The following is a 20,832-nucleotide window of genomic DNA, read 5'->3' as shown; positions in this document are numbered from 1 at the left end:
CAGAGCTGCGAGTTGCAACCCATAATGTAGTTTTACCTTTCGTATCTTGACATTTATTTCGTAACCAGAGGCAATATTTTCTTGTTGAGGCATTTCGTAACTTGAAAATTTCATATGAAGAGATGTTTGTAAGTAGAGGTACCACTGTACATTAAAATGGCATTTAGAAACAACATTTTGTATTTCCTTGGGTTGCCTCCGTGTGTGTACCCCTCCGTGAGCAGTCACCTTACCGTGGTGGAGGGGTTTGTGTGTCCCAATGATCCTAGGATCCAAGTTATCTGGGGCTTTATGACGCTGGCAGGTTCGAGGTGAGGGACCAGACGAAGCACGGCTCAAAGACCCCTTATGATGAGTAAAATTAATGGATGTCAGTTTCCCATGCCCGGACGCGGGTCACCGGGGCCTCCCTCTGGAGCCAGGTCTGGAGGTGGGGCTCATTGGCGAGCGCCTGGTGGCCAGGCCTACACCCATGGGTCCCGGCCGGGCTAAGCCCAAAGAGACAACGTCGGTCCCCCTTCTCATGGGCTCACCACCCATGGGAGGGGCCAAAGGGCTTGGGTTCAATGTGAGCTGGGCAGCAGCCAAAGGCGGGGACCCTGGCGGTCTGATCCTTGGCTTCAGAAGCTAGCTCTAGGGACGTGGAATGTCACCTCTCTTGCAGGGAAGGGTTGTTTGTGCATATGCACCAAACAGAAGCTCAGCGTACCCACCCTTTTTGGAGTCCTTGGAAATGTGTGCTGGAGAGTATTTCAGCTGGGGACTCCCTTGTTCTGCTGGGGGACTTCAATGCTCACGTGGGCAATGACAGCCAACCTGGAAGGGCGTGATTGGGAGGAAAGGCCCCCCGATCAGAACTCGAGTGGTGTTTTGTTGTTGGACTTGTATACTCGTCCATAATGAACACCTTGTTCAAATATAAGGGTGTCCGTATGTGCACTTGGCACCAGGACACCCTAGGCTGCAGTTCAATGATTGACTTTGTGGTTGTATCATCGGATTTGCGGCCACATATTTTGGACACTCGGGTGGAGAGAGGGGCGGAGCTGTCAACTGATCACCACCTGGTTGTGAGTAGGCTCCGATGGTGGGGAAAGATGTCGGACCGTCCTGGCAAACCCAAACGTATTGTGAGGGTTTGTTGGGAGCGTCTGGCGGAATCCCCTGTCAGAAAGAGTTTCAACTCCCACCTCCGGCAGAGCTTTTCCCATGTCCAAACTAAAATGACTACTCGTGTTTATTGTGTCGTCGACATTGTAAAATATCTTACCGTGAGAGGTCAGTTTATCATTTTGCTGCAATCGTGGCTTCTTAGCACCATTCTCTTCTGTTTTTGGACTCTTGACTTCATCAGACTGAATTCGGGCTGCCTTCTCCTTGAGGATTTCCTCCAAGGTCTTCACTCGAACCTCCCCTACTTTTGGGGAATCAGGGAATGGCACCACTGGATCTGGTTGATATTTGCCAGGGACTTTGTCAGCTGTTGGTTTGAAATTCTTATGACTGAGGTTCTGCTCCTGCTGATCCTTTTCTTTTCTTTTCTTTGCGTGGAGTATTTCGTTGGGGGGTTTGTTGTGGTCAATAGAGTGATCCTTGGTATAACTTGTTCGCTTTACAGCCTTGGGTGTCTGGATGGGTGACGTCTTTGTGACAGTGTTTTCTGTATTCATAGGAGGAAGACAGTCCTTGTGGCTATGAGACTTAGCTGCTTTTTCCATTCTTATTTCCTCCAGAGTTTTGATGCGAATTTGCTTGGGTGTGCTCTTTGATACTGCGCTGCCCTCTTCTGTTGACAAAACAAACATAATGAAGCATTCTTTAAGAAGGAAAACCACAATCGACTCAGGCTTCAGGGGTAATCAACCTTATCAGCATTAAAGGCCCCCAAATTCACGTCCCTCAAAAGATGACCACACTAACACAACACAAACTTAGATGGCTAGCTTACAATGTCTGGACAAAATATTAGAGACATCGGCAGTAGAGGATTGATTAGCTCATCATGATTCCAGCTCCGGCCTCCCTGTGTGGAGTTTGCATGTTCTCCCCGGGCCTGCGTGGGTTTTCTCCGGGTGCTCCAGTTTCCTCCCACATTCCAAAAACATGCATGGCAGGCTGATTGGACGCTCTAAATTGTCCCTTGGTGTGAGTGTGGGCGTTGATGGTTGTTCGTCTCTGTGCGATTGGCTGGCAACTGATTCAGGGTGTCCCCCGCCTACTGCCCGAAGAGCTGGGATAGGCTCCAGCACCCTGTGCGACCCTAGTGAGGATCAAGCGGTTCGGAAAATGGATAGACTACTGAAAAGTTATTCTTCTTAGTTTAAAATAGCGTACATGAACTAGAATTTCAAATTAAATCAGAACGGGGTTTTGAGAATGAGTCTGAGCTCAAATTTTAAAACAGAGAAGTCGCACCTTAGTAAGATGGAGGACCAGAAAGTGCCATGTGTACAAGAAAATGTGTATTTTTGTACATATTTGCAGCAGTAAAATTCTTTTAATGTGGGGTTCCTCAAGGCTCAATCTTAGGCCCAATATTTTTTCATCTTTACATGCTTCCGCTTGGGGAAGCTTCCACAGCTACGCTGATGATACACAACTGTACATTGCCGTGCCTCTCGACAACACGGGGCCTATTGATACTCTTTTAAATTGTATTTCAGATATTAAGTCATGGATGGCAGGGAATTTCCTACAGCTCAATCAGAACTAGTTGGAAGGGGAAAAAAGCCAAGTTGTGTGTTTGCTTTATTCTAGTGTGAAGTTACACCCAAATGATGCTTATGGCTGCAATATCTTAGATGGAAATACAAAGGGCGCAGGGGAAAGAGGTTTATCCATCTCTTTGGTTCATGAAATCTGAGTACATTACAGAACAGAGCCAAAGGAGAAGATAATGTTTTGTCCACTTCATATTTTTTACCTGCTTTATTTACTGCAACAGCAGCAGGCAATCTAAGTCTTTCAATCAATGACTTCATTCCTATAATGAAGCAAAAAGCCAGCAAATCTTTTCAGAGTCATGATACAATACACAAATCATTGCCTTTTCGTTTAGCAGCATCAAAATGCATATTGTAATGTCGAGAATAACATGCATTATTCTTATTATTATTCGGAGGTTGCAGAGCTGTGAGTTGGACAGGCTTCTCTGCAGCACTTGAGCGCCACAGGGGACTGTTCTGGCTCCATCTGTGTTCTGTTCTGGCTGTTCATCCTCTACACCTCGGAACATCCAGGGTATGGACATAGAGAGGGTGACCTCCTACAAGTACCGAGGTGTTCTTCTGAACAACAAACTGGACTGGTCTACAAACACGGACACCCTGATTAGGAAAGGACAGAGCCGACTCTTCCTACTCAGGAAGCTGAGGTCTTTTGGGGTTCAGGGGTCGCTCCTTAAGACTTTCTATAACTCGGTGGTGGCCTCGGCCATCCATTACTGCATTGTCTGCTGGTCAGGCAGCATCTCAGCCCGGGCAAGTAAGAGACTGGAGCGACTGGAAGGCCAGTTCTGTCCTGGGCTGCTCCATTGACACTCTGGAGAAGGCGGGCAACAGAAGGATGCTAACTAAGCTAAAAGCTATGATGGACAGTCCCTCCCACCCTGACAGCACTAGGTAGTGTTAAGGAATTATTCCGCTAGAAGTAGTAGTAGAACATTGTTGAATTTCATCTTGGTATGAGAACTATTGACACTAGTCTCTCTCCTGAACATCTGCTGAAGTAGTTAAAACAAAGAATGTACTTTGAAGTTAGAGCCCATTTCCCTCTGGTTAATTAACAGCCCCCCAAGGGTTTTTATTGCCTCCACTTCCTCATAAAAGTCCCTGAAGGCTCTCAAGTGCCCTCAAAGAGGAACCCTAATCTCAAGATCTGTGACCAGCAGCAGTGGTCTATACTTTGTCATCATATCAAAATCGAACTTTGCTTGATCTTCCTTAATTCTGCTTTTTACTTGGTTATGGTGTTGTTCCTTCCTGTTGGTTGTGTTTGTTCAGACACTGAAAGAAACAATGTACAAATGCGGTTGAAGGTATTTCCTGCTCAATGTTATTACAATCAACTTTAGTGCCCTCGACCCCCACCACTTCTGGGGCCCCCCTCCACGGGACATGTTTTAGAGGAGCTGTTATCTCAGGTGTCTGTGTTCCTGCCATCGCACCAAATGGGGGATAGTGGTGGTCTGGTCTCACCTCACCGCTCCTGGCTTCCTCCGGCCACACCGGGTCAGATGACATGTTACTTTCTTTGTTTCGGGATTTGCATGAGAGGCGTACCTCCCCGCCTCTCATTATCATATTGTCTCTATATAATCTCATGTATGTGTTTCTTCGGGGAGACTCACAGGAGCCCGAATCGATTCGTGTTGCGTTGCGATAAACTGAAGAAAAGACTACGTGGTGTTGGGTCTTCTTCCACCTTATAGAGAGATAAAAGAATCTGTAACCAAGGAAGGGCCAAGAGCAAATTGACAGCTCCCATTCCTCAACAGTAGCTCCTTCAGCCAGAGACTGTTACACCCAAGAAGGAGAGATACCGACGCTCGTTCCTACCAACTGCTGTCAGGCTGGTGAATAAAAATAACAACAATAATAATAATTAAATGATGTGAAAAACAATTGTGAATAGCACTGTGATTTATCCATTTAGTATTTATATTGTACTTAATTGAACAGTGTTTGTTGTTTTTTTTTCTTTCTATCCACATTCTTGCTGCTGGAGGCTGTAAATTTCCCCAGTGTGGGACGAATAAAGGATATCTTATTTTATCATTATCACCCTGCCCATACAAAATCAAGGGGAGTAATATATACAAGAACTCATAAAATTACGAGAATTTGTCACATTGTACAGACATTTACTGGTAACCAGGGGGTCTGAGAAAGATGTACTTTCATTCCAATATTACATGTACGCTTGTGGATATTCTCATTCATCCAGGTAATTTCTTTCAGAGCGCATTGGATCGATCACAACTGGACTGCTCTGGTTGTCTTAGAAGACGTTTCACCTCTCACCTGAGAAGGCTTATCAGTTCATGCAACAAGACTTGGTTGTGACTGACCAGCCTGAATTGGAAAACCCAGGTATTTATACGCCAAGATGGAACCACGCTCCACCACCCAAATGGTTTCATTCTTTTAAAATGGAAAAAGACAATCGTTAAGAGGCCTTGCAAGAAGGTTGTAAAAAGGTATTCAAGCTACCTCTTCAGTCCGGGGGTATGGGTGAAATTAAGTCTCTTAAGGCCTTCTCCTCAAGTTCATATCCCACTGAGGGGCGACCGTTTGCAAAAGTAGCGAATGTTGCGGTCTCGTCAGGGTTTGTCAGGCTCCGTTCAAGGTGATAAACGTGCGAGACGTTCGCCAGGTTTGACTACTTTTCTTGTTGCAACAAAAACCCTTAAAACTGTTGGCGAGCATCTGGAAAATGTTTGGCGAAAATTTGCAGTCTTCAACAACCCCCGACATAACCCAAAATTGCTTCTTTCGCCACTCTGTGGGACACAGGCTTTACTGAGCGGGGAAGATTTGCAAGTGTGTGCAACACGTAGCAAATGTTTTTTCATCAGGGTAGGGCACATTTGAGATTCCAAAGGGTTGCAAAAGGTTAAAAGGTGTTCCCAAACAGTTTTTAATCGCGACGGTTTTTGTTGCCTTTTTTTGACATGTTCAAAATTACTTTGAGACCAAAAATAAATAAAAGACCAAAAACAAAAACGGTTTGCAATCTTTTGCAAACTACTGGGAACGCTGAGGAAAAACTAAAATTTGCTACATGTGCACACACTCTCAAGCAGTCGTGTCTCAGTGAGATGTGGGCTGGTTGAAGACTTTAAGGCCGTAGCCCATTGAGCCACGAAGCTAGGTGAGGGTTTGCACACGACCTGAATGTTGATACTTCACTTGGGTTCCTTCAATGTCGCAAATACTTTCGCCAGACATTCACCAACAGTTTTAAACGTTGCAAACAGTTTTTCTTTGCGACAAGTAAAAATGTTTGCAAGCTTTTGCAATTGTTTGCTACCTTTCAGCAAGCCTGACAAAAAAGAACAACATTCGCTATGTGCACAGTCGCGGCTCAGCCAAAGGATGGCTTGGGAATACTTGCTATGATTGTATTATTGTCTATGTTTTATGTTGTGTTCTGTTGTATAATTATTTTATGTTAAATGTTCTGTTAAGTTCTTTGTTACAGCTGCAAGTGTTGCAAAAGTGCTATACAAAATTGCATTGTATTGTATGCGGAGGTATAGGTAATGTCGTAAGCAACCTCTGATTAGAAATTGTCTTTCTAACTTCGCAGAGAAGGCTTCTCTCACTTCTATTTCAAGAATATGTACATTTTTGTCCCTTTGAGGTGCCAGTTGAAGCCTGAGTCTGGACCTGAAGAGTTGTTCCATGCGCCTGCTCAGTGGTTGCTTGGTATATTTATATATGTGCATTCCCGACTGCATATGGCAGATTGATTTTATGAGCATGTGGTGCCCGGTTTTTGGGGTGTATCAACCTTTATCTCAGGGTGTAACCAGGTTTGAAGTGTACTGGTCTGTTAAATTGACTGAAAATGCTTTTGAGTTTTCTGTGGCATTTGTCAAACAGGTCACAATTATCTACCGAGTAATATTGCTCATTTTCAACCTGTTTGAACAACGTGAATCATGATTTATTTATTTACTGTCTGTAAAAATCTGTTACAGGAGTAACAAGGTAGTGTTTAGTGATTTCCGTAACAAATTACGGCCAATTAGTCAAAGCTGGCAGGCATTTCTGCAGCAAATTGGAGGGCCATAAAATCCATGACCAGAAAAAAAAGTCAGCTTTTAAAGGCCAATTTTCGAGGTGCATGTTATTCTTGAGAAATTACGGTAACATAGCAAAGGTAAGTTTGTTTAGGACCTACTTCAAACGTGTCACAGTTTACTTACCTTTCTGACAGGGTGTTTGTTCTTCTTTCACAAATCTACCTAAACGCTTTGCCAGGCTGTTTGTCACAGGAACAACCTCCCCATATTTTATACCTACACATGGGATAAATTGTTAAGTTATTTATGACAGGTCATTAGATTCTGTATGAGTTCAATGATCAAGTTGATAAAATGTAGCAAAAATTCATTCTTACAGGTGTTGCCCCGACGCCTCTCAAGCCTATCAGCAACACTAACTCTTGATCTGAAAGTTTCTTCAAAGACAATTTTGTCTGGGATTGAGAAAAATAAAAATAACTTTAACTGATGCAACGGTGTTTCTATTTTACCACCTAGCTAATGAAAATAAATGTCTATGCTCTGACAAGATAATAACCAAGTCTTATTTTTTCATGGTTTAAATTCAGTGCTCCGATAAAGAACGTGTCCACCCAAATAACATGAAACTGACAAAAGTGATAACAAATGTAGTGAAAATGACTTAATGAAAATCTGTCATTGCTTTGCGGTCCAAAGAAATTACAAAATGATTAAAATTAATAAAAACCAAACAGGCTTGGGCAAAAATAATGGTACCCTCGATATACAGTCAAACCTTGGTTTTTGAACATCTCTGTTCTCGACCAAATCGGTTTTCGACCAAATATTTCGAGTTTTTTTTTTAAATCAATGGCTTTAAATGACCCGTGGAAACGCAATATTGTCCCCGTGCATAACCACAGGAGTGAACATACTTTTTAGAAGCGCTGTGACATCTCAAATGCTGCATAGTGTAAATTAAACGCATGCATCAGAGACAACGTGAATCATCCAGCTCATACCTAAAACATAAAAGATTTGTACTACTCCAGCCATGTCGTTACTTCTGCGTCCCGCGTCCTAGACGCATAATTTTCCTGCGGGACGCACATTTCCAAATAATGTGCGTTTTTGAGACGCAAGGAAATTTCTCAGTCGAAACAAACAAACAAAAAAAAAGAAACTACGGCCGGCCTGAGGATTTCACGGTAACGATCGTTACCGGTCGCGTGTCGTTTCCGTGGCGTCATTTTGACGCTACCGAAAAATCGTTTAACCATAAACACCGCACATGAGTTAACTGTACACTATTGAGTCTCTCCTCTGTGATCAACGCGATTTCACTGTTTCTGTATGGGTGTTTATGGTGTGTTGTGTGAGTGTTTCTTCTAATTTACTTTTGTTTTGTTTTCAGTGTTGGGGGCACGGAACAGATAACAATGTGCGCATGCATTTGCCATTTTAGTCCGAAAACTGAGGAATCGTGGGAATGAAAGTTTGAGATGGCGGCGAAAAAGACTCACAAAGGTCTACTAATTACGACATTTTTAATAAATGGGAATGCCAGTCTAATTTTGTGTATGAATCGTCCGAAGGGCGTATCACTAAACTCACCTGTGACGTATGCACAGAACACGAGAGCGAGATACGGTACGAGGCAAGTTGGTCATTAGATCTATAGGCTAATGGCCATGAAAAATATTATGAAACTGTATTGGTTATTGTATAATTTACTGATTGTAGCATGGTAACTTTAGGAATAAAGCATCTGTCAAAAGGTGTCGTAATGCTAATGTTAACTGTTGGTAGAACTCATGATGATGTGTTTTAGATTCTAATTAGAGTCAAATTGATAGTAGATTACACATGCATCGTCTTGGGAAGAGGATGCCAAGCCACATCAATACTGACCAGTAAATTAATCTTTGTAGTGTGAGATTGGAAAAAAACACTCTGATTTTGTGGTATGCTGTATTCATGATGCCATATGACTACACCATATTTTGATCCATTTTTTTAAATAAACCTGGAGTACACTACAGTACGTTGTTCATGGATAGTTTTCAAACATTTAGCCTCGAAACATTACACTTTTGAGTTTCAGAATTCTTGATCATGAGTATCAGTCAAAATAGAAAAAAGGGTTCCCATGATGAATGTATACGGAACCCAAAATTAGTTACTGTGGTTTCCCATTGGGTAATCCGACGGAACCGAAAAACGGTGACTGTGAATTTCTGAAATCCTCAGGCCTGCTACAGAATTATTAAAGTATATGTTGTTGTTTGTGTTATTATCATATGCAATTGAATAAGTAGACCATTTCAGAATTCGAAATTTGGGACTCTCTAAATGCATAATGGGACTCTCATACTTTTCTGATCAGCGGCCAGGGACTCGCTGGGAGTAAATTGTAAGATTATCACTGCTACCCTCGATAATAGAGTTCCAACTCACAAACATTCTAACTTAATCTCAAAGAATCGTGAATATTTTTTTGTCGGGGTGTTTAATCAGTTTTGATTTAAAAGATGAGTGCATCCAATTAAACTAAATTGTTCCACTGTAAATTATATTGATATACAAATCGAATCATCTTTTAATAGAGACATACACATCACATACTCTTACCTTCATTAGATGTATTGAAGGGTAGTCGGATGGCTGAAATTCTGTTTTCTTTCTCGCCGTTTACCGATATATTCGCACTCTGATTTGGAATAGCTCTATTCATGCCCGCTTTTAGGGCCCTCCTCAGCCGGATCTCCTCCAGGGTGCTCACTCCAAAGTTGTGTGATTCATCTGTCAAGAAACATTTTCAATTTGTGCCCATAAACACTGGAGACAATTTCAGTATTTGTTTTTAATTTGTGTCTATAGTTGAACTCACCAGGCCTGCATCTTTTTCTTGGGGAGGGGCCGTCTCCTTCCTCAGAGAATTGGTCTGGTAGCAGAAATACAAAAATGTTACAATAGGAAAAACACACTGCAAAATAGTAATTCATCATTAGGGTTGAGGGGTAGGATGTCTTTGGGATAGCAAACATAATCATCGAACCTTATCCCAAAACAGCATGCACATCACCTCCTGAAGAGGAGACTCAATGGAGAAACGCTCAGAAACAAATTAATGAAAAAGGCGACAGTAAAGCCCTGGAAAAGAATTTTAAATTAAGAACACTCTGGTGAAATCAATGCGTCAGAGGCTTGATGCCTTTACTGCAAGTAAGAGTTATGCCACCAAATATTAATTCTTTTATACCTCATGATGTATAAATATGTCAAAAAAAGCCACTTACTACTGTCTATGCCACTTAAATGTCTCAACCAACCCCATTTACTTATGTTTTTTTTGCATCGTAGACTGCAGAAGGGTCTGATGCAGCCTCTTACTAAGGATCAGGCTTGTCTGCACTGTGAGTATTTTAAAATCTGTCCAGCAGGTGTCAATGGCTAGTGGGGGTGGGAGGGAGGGGGGCATGGGCAGGGTTGTGGATTAGCATAGAGTCGGGTGGAATAGCATTCGAACCAGTACCGATGGAGAAATCAAAATAATTAACCCATGAGGAATGCTTTTGGAGGATAAAATCGTTGAACATGACAAGGGAAATGGAGCTGCTGAAAGCAGCAGGACATTTTACACGCAAAAGCAACAAGCAGCCATTAATAGGGGCTCCGTGTACACGAACATAGTCTGCCTCATGCAAAAGCCACACCACAGCAAAGGTGCCTTTGCAAAGGCTAGCGAAGTGAAACCAGAATTCGTGTGCCCTGGTATCATGGCAATTCCTTCATTTTGTACCACCCAAAATAAATAAATAAATAAATAAATAAACAAACCATAAATTGGTGAACGGGACCGCGCATGCATGTGCACAAAATTGAAAATTTGCATTAAACATACACATCCACACTAAGGGTGTGGAAAATAATCGATATTAATCGATACATCGATGCGCACGTGCGCGATCCGAGTGCATCGTCTCGTTCACTGGGTACGACGCGATTGACGGGTGAAATCGCGATTCATCACGATGCATTGATGGGTATCGGTAAAATCCGATTCAATCGCCGTTTTATTCATGTTAAACGTCACATATCTGCCCTTTCCTAGGCGCAATGAATGCACCATCATTGCTTTGCGTTTTGTGTTGAATACGGACGGTAGCCGTGCGTCACATACAGTGCAGTACACAACTAGCGAAACATTATGGAAGTTAGCGCACGCAGCAGCAAGGAAACTACTATATTTAATGCAGCCGCAACATTCAAATCTTATGTTTGGAAATACTACGGCTTCGAAAAGAAAGACGGAAAGCTTGATAAAACCTCCGTAATTTGCAAGGAATGTCGCACTAAGAAGCCATACAACGGCAGCACCACAAATATGCAGACCCACTTAAAACGATGGCATCAGATCACCGACAAGTTTCCCTCCCGCTCCCCCACTTCCACGCCCAGTTCCTCGTCGGACACCGGAGAAACTCTTGGTAAACCAGGTCAGGATCAGAAAAAAATTGCCTCTTATTTTGGGAGTCCCCTTGCAACTCACTGTGACCGCGCAATGGCTATAACTAAGGCCACTGCTTATTTCATATGCAAAGACCTCCAGCCTTAGCGTGGTGGACAACGAGGGTTTCAGACAGCTCGTGCACGTTTTGGAACCCAGGTATAAAATACCAGACAGGTCTGTGTTCACTTACAAACATATTCCCGATGTGTACAACAAAGTGAGAAGTGAGATTACTGTGTCGCTGAACAGTGCGCAAAGAGTTGCACTTACAGTGGACGGGTGGACATCTTGCGCTATAGATTCATATATATATTATTATATTTCATATAAGACACTCAGTGAGAATAGTCTGTTTGTGTTTACACTATAGCAACAGCTGTGAGTCTCAGGTGCCAAATTGTTTCCATTTTCTTTGCACAAAACCCAATTGTGAAAGGGCTTAAATAAGTTGTTTTACAAGTTCTACTCTTTATAAGGAATAAAGTGGTATCCTTTTTGTAATACCATACTGAATTCCATCTTTTTAAAAGCTTTTTCTTTGCTTATTTGCATCATGTTTACCGTATTTTCACGACTATTCGACGCACCGTACCAATGGCCGCAGTCTCATTAATGGGTGACATTTCTGTATTTTACACATATACAGGACGCACCGTACGAATGGGTGCAGTTTTAAAGTGGTAAAACATACGCTTAAACATACGGCATGCATGCATGCTAACACGTTCGCTAACACGTTAGCTTGAAGCACACACTGAAGCTCGAAGCTAAAACACGTTTTTAAAAAGGCAACGAAAGCAGAACTGAGTTCGGGTGTATTTTATTTACAAGGTACTCACGTTTTTTGCTCAAGCATCACTCAGAAAGCCATCAAAGTCGTCATCTTCTGTGTCCGAATTAAACAATTGCGCAAGTATCGGTAATCCATCCAAACCGCCGGGTTCCCCCTCGTTGTCAGAGTCACTCTCGTCGTCATGTGGCTCCATGGAAATGATGCTGGCTTTGCCAAAAGCTCGAACAACTGTACTAGCAGCAACGTTCGTCCAAGCAGCTACAATCCATTCACAGATCTTGGCGTAACTAGCCCGGGGCTGCCTCCCACTCTTCGTGAAGCTGTGTTCGCCATCGATCATCCATTTTTCCCATGCTGCTCGCAACTTCACCTTGAACGCCCGGTTGATGCCGATGTCCAGCGGTTGGAGTTCTTTCGTCAAGCCTCCGGGAATGACGGCAAGCTCGGAGTTCATTTGCTTGACTTTGTCTTTCACCGCTGGTGTGAGATGGGCACGCATAGAGTCGCAAATCAAGAGTGACGGCGAGGCATGGAAAAAGCCATCCGGTCTCTTAACATACACCTCACTTAGCCACTCTCTCATTTTCTCCTCGTCCATCCAGCCCTTTTGGTTTGCTTTCACGATGACGCCGGCTGGAAACTTTTCTTTCGGCAGCGTCTTTCGCTTGAAAATCACCATAGGTGGCAGTTTCTGTCCGTTAGCATGACAAGCAAGAACGACAGTGAAAGCTGACTTCTCGTGCCCCGTTGTGCGTATCGCAACCGTGCTGGTCCCCTTCTTCTCCACAGTGTGGTTCACCGGGATGTCGAAAGTCAGCGGGACCTCGTCCATGTTGGTAATGTGGTTAGGCTGGATGCGTTTGTCGACAATCTTTTTACTGCAGTAGGTGCGGAAATCGGCCAGCTTTTCTTTGTAGTCCGCTGGAAGTTGCTGAGCCACGGTCGTCTTCACTCTCATAGATAGATGGCGCCGTTTCATAAAGCGAAAGCACCAAGACGGACCTCCTTGAAAATGTTCAATTTTCAATTCTTCGGCTAACGTTTTCGCCCTTAGTCGAATGGTGACCGTGGAGACGCTTCTGCCGGCTGTTCTTTGATCAAGAATCCACCGCTCCAGTTGGTCTTCCAACTCTGGCCACCTCGCCTTATTTCCACGGAAACTGCGCTTGGTCTTTTTGACTTGGCGAAGCTCGTTCTCCTGCTTCCTCCATTTGCGAACCATGGATTCGTTGATATTAAATTCTCTGGCGGCTGCTCGATTCCCATGTTTCACTGCATAACCGATGGCTTGGAGTTTGAATTGCGCTTCGTAGGCGTGTCTCTTTGTGGAACTCATTTTCGGGGGTTCTTGAAAACCAAAACCGAAGTTGTTTTGCAATAATGCACATACTCACATTTTATACATGTGCTGGTACCTGCTAGAGGCGTGCCTTACACGCCCACCCTTCACTCATTGCCGGACCCACCCCCTGCGTGCCTGTCCTCACTCACATCCACCTCTCTTCATATATTTACATTTCTCTCTCTCCATAATTTACATATAAGTGCGCGGACGCACTTCACTGATTGGCCGACCGCTTCTCCGCATGCGTGCGTGTCGTCACTCACGTACACATTTTCTCTCTCTCCAAATTTACATATAAGTGCGCGGACGCGCTTCACTGATTGGCCGACCTCTTCTACGCATGCGTGCGTGTCGTCACTCACGTACACATTTTCTCTCTCTCCAAATTTACATATAAGTGCGCGGACGCGCTTCACTGATTGGCCGACCTCTTCCCCGCACTTCACTGATTGGCCGACCTCACTTCCGCCTTTTCTCTATATAAACAGCGTGTCGAGTCTCAGCCAGATTTTGGAACTCGGCTCATATAAAAGACGCATCGCATTATAAGGCGTCCTGTCCATTTTGGAGAAAATTTTAGACTTTTAATAGCGCCTTATAGTCATGAAAATACGGTAATTGCACAATATCGCAACAAATTGCATTGTATCGTATCGGATCGCATTGATTTGAACTTAATGTGTATCGAATCGTATCGCATTGTGACGACGGTGAAACGTATCGCATCGTATCGCCAGAAAATTCCATGTATCGTTTAAGTATCGCATCGCTGGCAGTGGATCGTGATGTGTATCGAATCGTCCTCAGTGCTGAGATTCACATCCCTAATCCACACACTCGTTGAACTCAAGTGTTTCACTTCTGTTCATAGTTCATCAGTTCAATAGAGCCCAGAGAAATAGTGGTGCCAGGCTTGAAATGCTTGTTTTTTTGGAAAAAGGTATTTTTCTCCATTTTTTTCCCAATGAGAAAACAGAAATCTGATTAAATGTAGCTATTTTTTAATGCCAACTGACAATGAACAGCTGAACGAAGAGTGAGTCTCCTCTTTCTTTTGGTAGGCTGCACGTTCATATCGCAATAGAATACCGGTACTAGAATCTGTCGGCCTAGCAAATCAGTCAAACCCCAATATAACAGCTGAGATTGAGGGGCTTGCTCCAGTAAAAGTGGGTGGGACAAATACGTTTGCTCACATGGAAAGTGAGTGGCTTCAACAAAATGTGTTCTGTTCTTAGTGGTTTAACACATCTACTGTAGATGTAAAAATCATGAGTCCAGCTGACTTCTGAAATGATTTCTCATATTCAGCTTTTGATCTGAATCCATCAGTATAGAAAAAGAACAAAGTGAAAGTGAACGTTCCTCTTTCTGCCATGTACACTTGCACATAAAAGTTGAGCTCTGCATTTGACCGATCACAGCAAACACGCACTATTAGTGGCATCCTCTGGAGAAGGGGGCTGCTGCATAAGCGCCCAGGGAGCAGTTTGGGGTCTTGTGCAAGGAGTCTGCAGTCATGTGCCCGGGAGGATGATCTTGAACTACGGTGGTAGGTAAGAACTTAACCTTTTGGCCACGGCTGACCAAAAGGAATTGACCCAGCTATTCCAATTCTTTTCGCACAGGCTATAGATGTAATGAACTCAAACTACACTGAAACACACTTGAAAAATACTCACCATCTTCATCCTCATCATCATCTGCTGGATTAATCACCACAGGTGGATGGGTAGGGCTTGGAACTGGTTCTTGCGTTTCTGTCTTCATGACTCCTCTCAACTGAGGATTAGTTGCAGTGGGGAGAGGAGTGGCTGGCAGTGGTGGTGGCTCTTCATGCTGCTCTTCCTCATTCTCGATTTGACCTGGGATAATGTTATTTGGCATTTTTGCTGAACTTCACAGGTTGGGTTGAAATGCTCTTACACTTGCTAATGTAAAAGTATCTGGGAATACACTCACTTGTGTCCGGTGGGATAAGAACGCCATCAACATAACGTGGCTTTTCATGGAAAAAGGCACAGTGGGGCTTCTGGCAGCCGGCTGGATGGGTCTCCCAATAACATGGTATTTCCTTCCGATTTTTCTGTATTAACGTAAGAGTTTACCACCATACAATAATATTAGAAGTATGGTCTGATTATATTCCTACGATGTCAATACATTTCAGTCTTTTTCAATCATGCAGATAAAATGGGCTTGTCTGAAATTGCTGAAGATTGATTAAAATAATAATAATAAAAATAAGAAGAATACAATAGAACTCACTCTGAAAACCTCTTCACAACACAAATAATTGTGGAAAGGATGTTGGTCTACTCAAATGTAGGCGGAAAAACATTTCTCAGCCATATCTTTAGGGTTTATTTCTTAACAAAATAGTGGTTACTCAAAATAATCAAAATGGTTCAGAAACTAAAAAGGTAAGCTCAGAATGAACTATGTCATATCCGACCGACTAGTCATCCTTTTATTGTTGCTAGATGTTATTTTGAAGAAAAAAAAATACTTCAACAACAATTTCCTTTCATCAAATGTTTGGCTCGCCTGATTCACTCCGCTGTCTTATACAAGAGAGTACTTTAACAGACAACTTCATTATGGAAAAAAAAACAGGAGCTGGGACATAAATCCCATCTTTGCAAAGATAATTATGCTTAGCTTTTATTACAATGTCAGAGAGGAAGTGCTGTGCGATACGGGCAAAACTTTACAATCCCGATATAGGCAGGGCTCCAGACTAACTTTTTGCACTGGTTGCACGAGTGCGTCCAACTTTTTTTCCTGCACAATTTTCCAAACACACATTTTGAAGTAAAAGCAGGACCCTAAACATAACCTCATGCACATTTGTCACTGCACGGTGAACATTCTACTCTTTTCGTCAAGTTCAAAATAAGCCTGCAAATAAAGATCATGTGAAATTCAAGTCTCTTGCATTTTCATTCTGCTGATTGTAATGTTTTCAAGATTGAGAAAGGCCAAAATAGAAAGCAGACCCTTTCCGCCTTTTTGAGGCTTGTTTGTGATTAGCCGTGTTTTCTCCTTGTAGATTAGTAAGAGTAAACCTGGCACTCTTGTACCCTTTGCCCACTGAAACTAGCGGGTAGTAGTGATACGTGGCGACACGCAACAAATTGGCATACAGTATTGTCCCTTTCCCATTGACCAACAGAAGGAGATTCTGTGCCCCCCCCAACCACTTTGCATCTGGTTACGTCACTTGTTGCGAAGATGATAGTGCGACAGATTTCTTGGTGGTAAACAAAGCAACAAGCGAGTGTTAGTTATTTTGTCATATATTATTTTTACTGTCCTCAAAATGGTCGAAAAGCAACGGAGGATCAACTCTTTGCTACTACCGAGACAATGTAGACGAGTGGTCCCCAACCGCTGGTCCGCGGACCGGTACCGGCACGCACAGAAAGAACTTGCCTTAATTCTGTTTTATTTATGTCGGAATAAGAAAGATGTTTTATTTTGAAAAATTACCAGATTCTCCGTTACATCCGTCTGTGTCACGCTTGACACACGTCAAGCCATGCTTCTCCGTCACGTGACCGATTACGCTAAAAACAAAACGCCGGAGCTCGCAAAATGAGTTAAAAAAACTGCTGGAGATCGCAAATGACGGCAGCCTTAAAAGTACGTTTGAGACAACTGGATTAAAGTTATGTCTGAGTATTCTGAGATCACCACAATAGCACTGTTGCTATTTCCGACATCCTACCTGTGTGTGGCGGGGGTTTTCTGCAGCAACGGCGACTAAAACAAATTTACGAAGTAGACTGGACATAAACCACACACTTGAAGTGTCATCGTCTCCCATTACCCTGAGAAGGGACCGTTTGGTTGCAGAAAATCAAGCTTGGGGCTGTGGTGAGTCATCATTTTCATGCACTTTGAATTTGCGTTGTATCGTATTTTGAAGGCATTAAACATTACCATAGCGATCAGATTATTGCCAGATTAGACGCTACTTGTGTTTATTATTATATTCCGAAAATACCAGTTTTCATGCAGCTCATACCATATCATTTTGTTGTATTATTTCCACCACACTTTAAATGCCGGTCCCTGAAAATATTGTCTGACGTAAACCGATCAGTGGGGCAAAAAAGTTTGGGGACCCATGACGTAGACGACGTGAATTTTTGGCCGAAATTGGGGGGGGGGGGGTGCTATATACGAGGCCAATGGCGCACGATGTTATGATGCATCACGTACCGCCCTATGTCATTATGTAATTACTGGGAAGTCCCGTGTTAGGCTTTCAAACTGCAAGCGAAGGCGATCCGAGGCGATCACAACCCGCCTCCCATGCCGTGCTGGTGGACACGGATCGACGCTGGCCAGTGAGCCTTTCCCACTGCTCAAAAAAGCGTGTTTACCCATGGTTTTGCGGCAGTGGCAAAGGGGTATTGGACAAAAATTAACTGCCATTCAAAAACCGATCACTGGTCCCAGAATGAGCTTGTTCAGAAACGTTCACGAAGCCACAATACACAAAGTTCAGTTCACATTCACTCAAAACATGAACGAGTTAATGAACTTTTATTCATTAACCATGTTTAGGTATTAGACTGGCATGTACAGGCATGCAAAATGTGCAGTCATCGCCGTTTCATTGATTTTATTGTTTTTAAAGTGCTTCTTACTGTGATCTCCATGTGGCGAAACTTGCAGACATTGCGGAAGCAACGTCCCTCCTGCCAGAGATTGCAGACAGTCTCATTGCCCATCGCTGCTTCACAGTGCCTGAAAGGGCAGTCGTCTCCCTTGTGGGATAAATTTGAGATAATATTATGTGACTTTAGTGCAAGAATATCACAATACCTGAATACTGAACATTGCTTACTTTTGTGCAGGTAGAATAGTAAAAGAAGTAGCAGTCATCTCCATTGTTAGGCATTGTGAGGCTGGCTTATGTTTTGATTGGCACCAATCTGGCTATGACTTTTGAACTCAGTAGCTGATTCTTCCAAGCCAACAGGACTCCCTGAAAACAAAGATCAGGTCATTGTACAGTCTGTAATATAATTACAGATTTTCAAGACATCTGGATTGCTAAAATATGGATACGATACGATCTTGTCATAAATGAATCCTCACGATACGATGATTATCACAATATTGTGGGTAGTCGTAGATATTTTAAAAAATCTCACAATACTCTCAAAAAAAGTCACAATATTGATAGAAAAGAAAAACACAACGTTGTGTTTTTGTGCAAAAATAACAGTGGTTACAAAAAATAAGCTTGCCCAGACATTTTTGTCATTTTAGTCAATTGGTGCAAAGTATCATGGTCTGTGTAGTTCATAATGCTGTTTGGCTGATGCAGACAAAAATGATTTTTTTTTGACGGGGTTATGTTGCTTTTAATATCGTAACATGATGACGACGACAACAATATTGTGACAAAATTAATATTGCGATATCACCGTTATCATTACACCCTATTACTAAACAGGAAAAGGTTGACCGCATAATATACTCAATGAAAACAATATTTTTGTTTGCCTTGCATTTATCTGGTGCAAATTACCTGAGGTGGGCACAGGCAGCCTCTTCCTCTTTTGCAGGTTGATGATGGTGTGTCCTTGTTTCAGTATGAAGTCCTGGAGGAACACTTGATCCATGAGATAAGAGTGAAATGGTGGTGTGGATCGCCCAGGGCACTTATCGCTGGTGGATTGCTTAACTACACTGATGGTGGATTCAAGTCCTTTTCGTGATTTTTTTGGTTTCCTTTTTTTTTTAATGATTTTGTTTTTTAAAGAATTTGTGGAACATGAACAATAAAAAAACTGCATCTTAGTGGGGGGAGAGATATAAAAATGCTTAATCTCATGTTGCAAAAAGGGCACAGGTGCAGCCTGGAGGATGGCGAAAACAACTCTTCTTGGGCTGGATGAAATATTGCACACTTGGGACACATTTGCATGATCAAAGAAGGGGAAACGGCCAGGTATTATCTACCAATGTTGAATGGGGGGAAAAAGTCTTCTGCCCAAGTATTCTCAAAGGAAGGTATGTTTTCCATTTCCAAGGATCACGGCAAAGGACCAAAGGATGGATTTAAACCTAAAAAAAATCAATCAAAAACACTCCCCACAGGACTGAAGGGGTTATTATTGCACATGTTTGCGAATTCTTACTATAGGGTATGACATCAATAAATAAATACTTGTTTTGTCTATCTCAACACTTCACATATTGTATTATCAAATCATAACATTCATATATTCCTAATAACTAATCCCATTTATGTTGAGAGGGAAGAAATTTAATCTGTGCTGTAAACATACATGCATATTTGACAATAAAGTTGTATCCAATGCAATCCACGTTTACCCTCTGAAATGTAGTTGAAATAAACACTTTTTGTCTGGTTTAGTTCCACTTTAAATAACATAAGAAAACATTCCAAATCAGGCATCAATTGGCATGCACAAGTCTCTTTCAATTTTCGCTCCAGAAAGCCCTTTGATAAAATGCTGTCATATACTGTACAATTGCTAGTCAAGTTACAAAATTTTCTCAATCCACGATTCATGATGATCACTTACCACCACCAATGTCCAGGTTTCACTTATCGATTACTAAATCAATTTATGTTATTTCACCAATCTTCTTGGCCCCCCTTTTTGACGCAGACTCATAATTTGACATTTCTGAAATATCGTAACCTACGGTATATCCCAGGACTATGAGTCTCCCACAATGCAGTTTAGAAACGGAGAAGCTCTTGAAACACACTAGAAACCGGGAACGTTTAACTAAAGGAAGATTCTTACCTAATGGTTTGGTTAAATCCAGATGGCGACTTTAACGGCCACGATGTGTATGTTGTAAAAAATAAAAATAAAAAATATATGAAACTCACGTGAAAACGACGAAACCGAGCGTTGATGAAAAGTCGCTGTTATTAGTCGAATGTTAGCTGAAGACTAATTTTATATAATCAAAATGTTTAATCAACTGTTGCTAGTTAGACACAATATCAATAACTTCATTATGAAACGGTAAAGTTCTTTCAACTTTAGCGTTGCACAATATTGGTTTGTTTGCGCTAGGAAAGAGAGGCCTACTTACACATTTCTATCCACCCTTACATTCAATGTAGATATTTAAAAAATAAACCGCCCAACACCAGCTCTGTCATAAAACAGATGCAGCTATCAATTTTGAATCATAGAAATCACGAGAATTACCAGTTTCTTGATTTGAAAAATGGTTTGAGATTGAAGTACTGTCGTACAATCCTTAGCTGCCGCGTTCGGCCACAGGCAAAATGGCGGCTGACTTTTTTTTTTTTTGCTTTTAACTTTATTCAAAGATTTTTTTAAACGGAAGCTTCTTTGCTGGATGCTACAATCAATGTATTATTTAAAATACAGTCACACAACATAAGAGTACCGCTTTGTCAAGACGTCCATTTAGTGCTT

General features: G+C 42.2%; 1 protein-coding gene across 6 annotated transcripts in view; it reads right to left on the bottom strand.

Annotated features, from left to right (window-relative positions):
* zc3h11a (zinc finger CCCH-type containing 11A) overlaps positions 1-20,705 on the bottom strand; it is a 32,249-nt gene extending 11,544 nt beyond the window's left edge. The window contains exons 1-13 of one of the 6 annotated variants that reach the window (XM_052075100.1): positions 20,599-20,704; positions 20,182-20,210; positions 18,930-19,002; positions 18,240-18,380; positions 18,040-18,159; positions 15,344-15,467; positions 15,064-15,246; positions 9,621-9,674; positions 9,362-9,532; positions 7,126-7,203; positions 6,932-7,024; positions 2,924-2,983; positions 1,271-1,786 (exon numbers count right to left, since the gene is read on the bottom strand). In XM_052075100.1, coding sequence (XP_051931060.1) covers positions 1,271-1,786; positions 2,924-2,983; positions 6,932-7,024; positions 7,126-7,203; positions 9,362-9,532; positions 9,621-9,674; positions 15,064-15,246; positions 15,344-15,467; positions 18,040-18,159; positions 18,240-18,293 — 1,453 coding nt within the window. In that variant the 5' untranslated portion in view covers positions 18,294-18,380; positions 18,930-19,002; positions 20,182-20,210; positions 20,599-20,704. Of the gene's footprint in view, positions 1-1,270; positions 1,787-2,923; positions 2,984-6,931; positions 7,025-7,125; positions 7,204-9,361; positions 9,533-9,620; positions 9,675-15,063; positions 15,247-15,343; positions 15,468-18,039; positions 18,160-18,239; positions 18,381-18,929 lie in introns of all 6 variants that reach the window. The other 5 variants (XM_052075099.1, XM_052075098.1, XM_052075101.1 and 2 more) reach the window with 5 other exon arrangements.
* Positions 20,706-20,832: the final 127 nt, after the last annotated feature.

The sequence above is a fragment of the Hippocampus zosterae genome, chromosome 9 (assembly GCF_025434085.1).
Source record: "Hippocampus zosterae strain Florida chromosome 9, ASM2543408v3, whole genome shotgun sequence".
Classification (NCBI taxonomy): Eukaryota; Metazoa; Chordata; class Actinopteri; order Syngnathiformes; family Syngnathidae; genus Hippocampus; species Hippocampus zosterae.
Note: the sequence above shows the minus strand (reverse complement) of the source record. Positions and strands in the feature narration are given on the sequence as shown.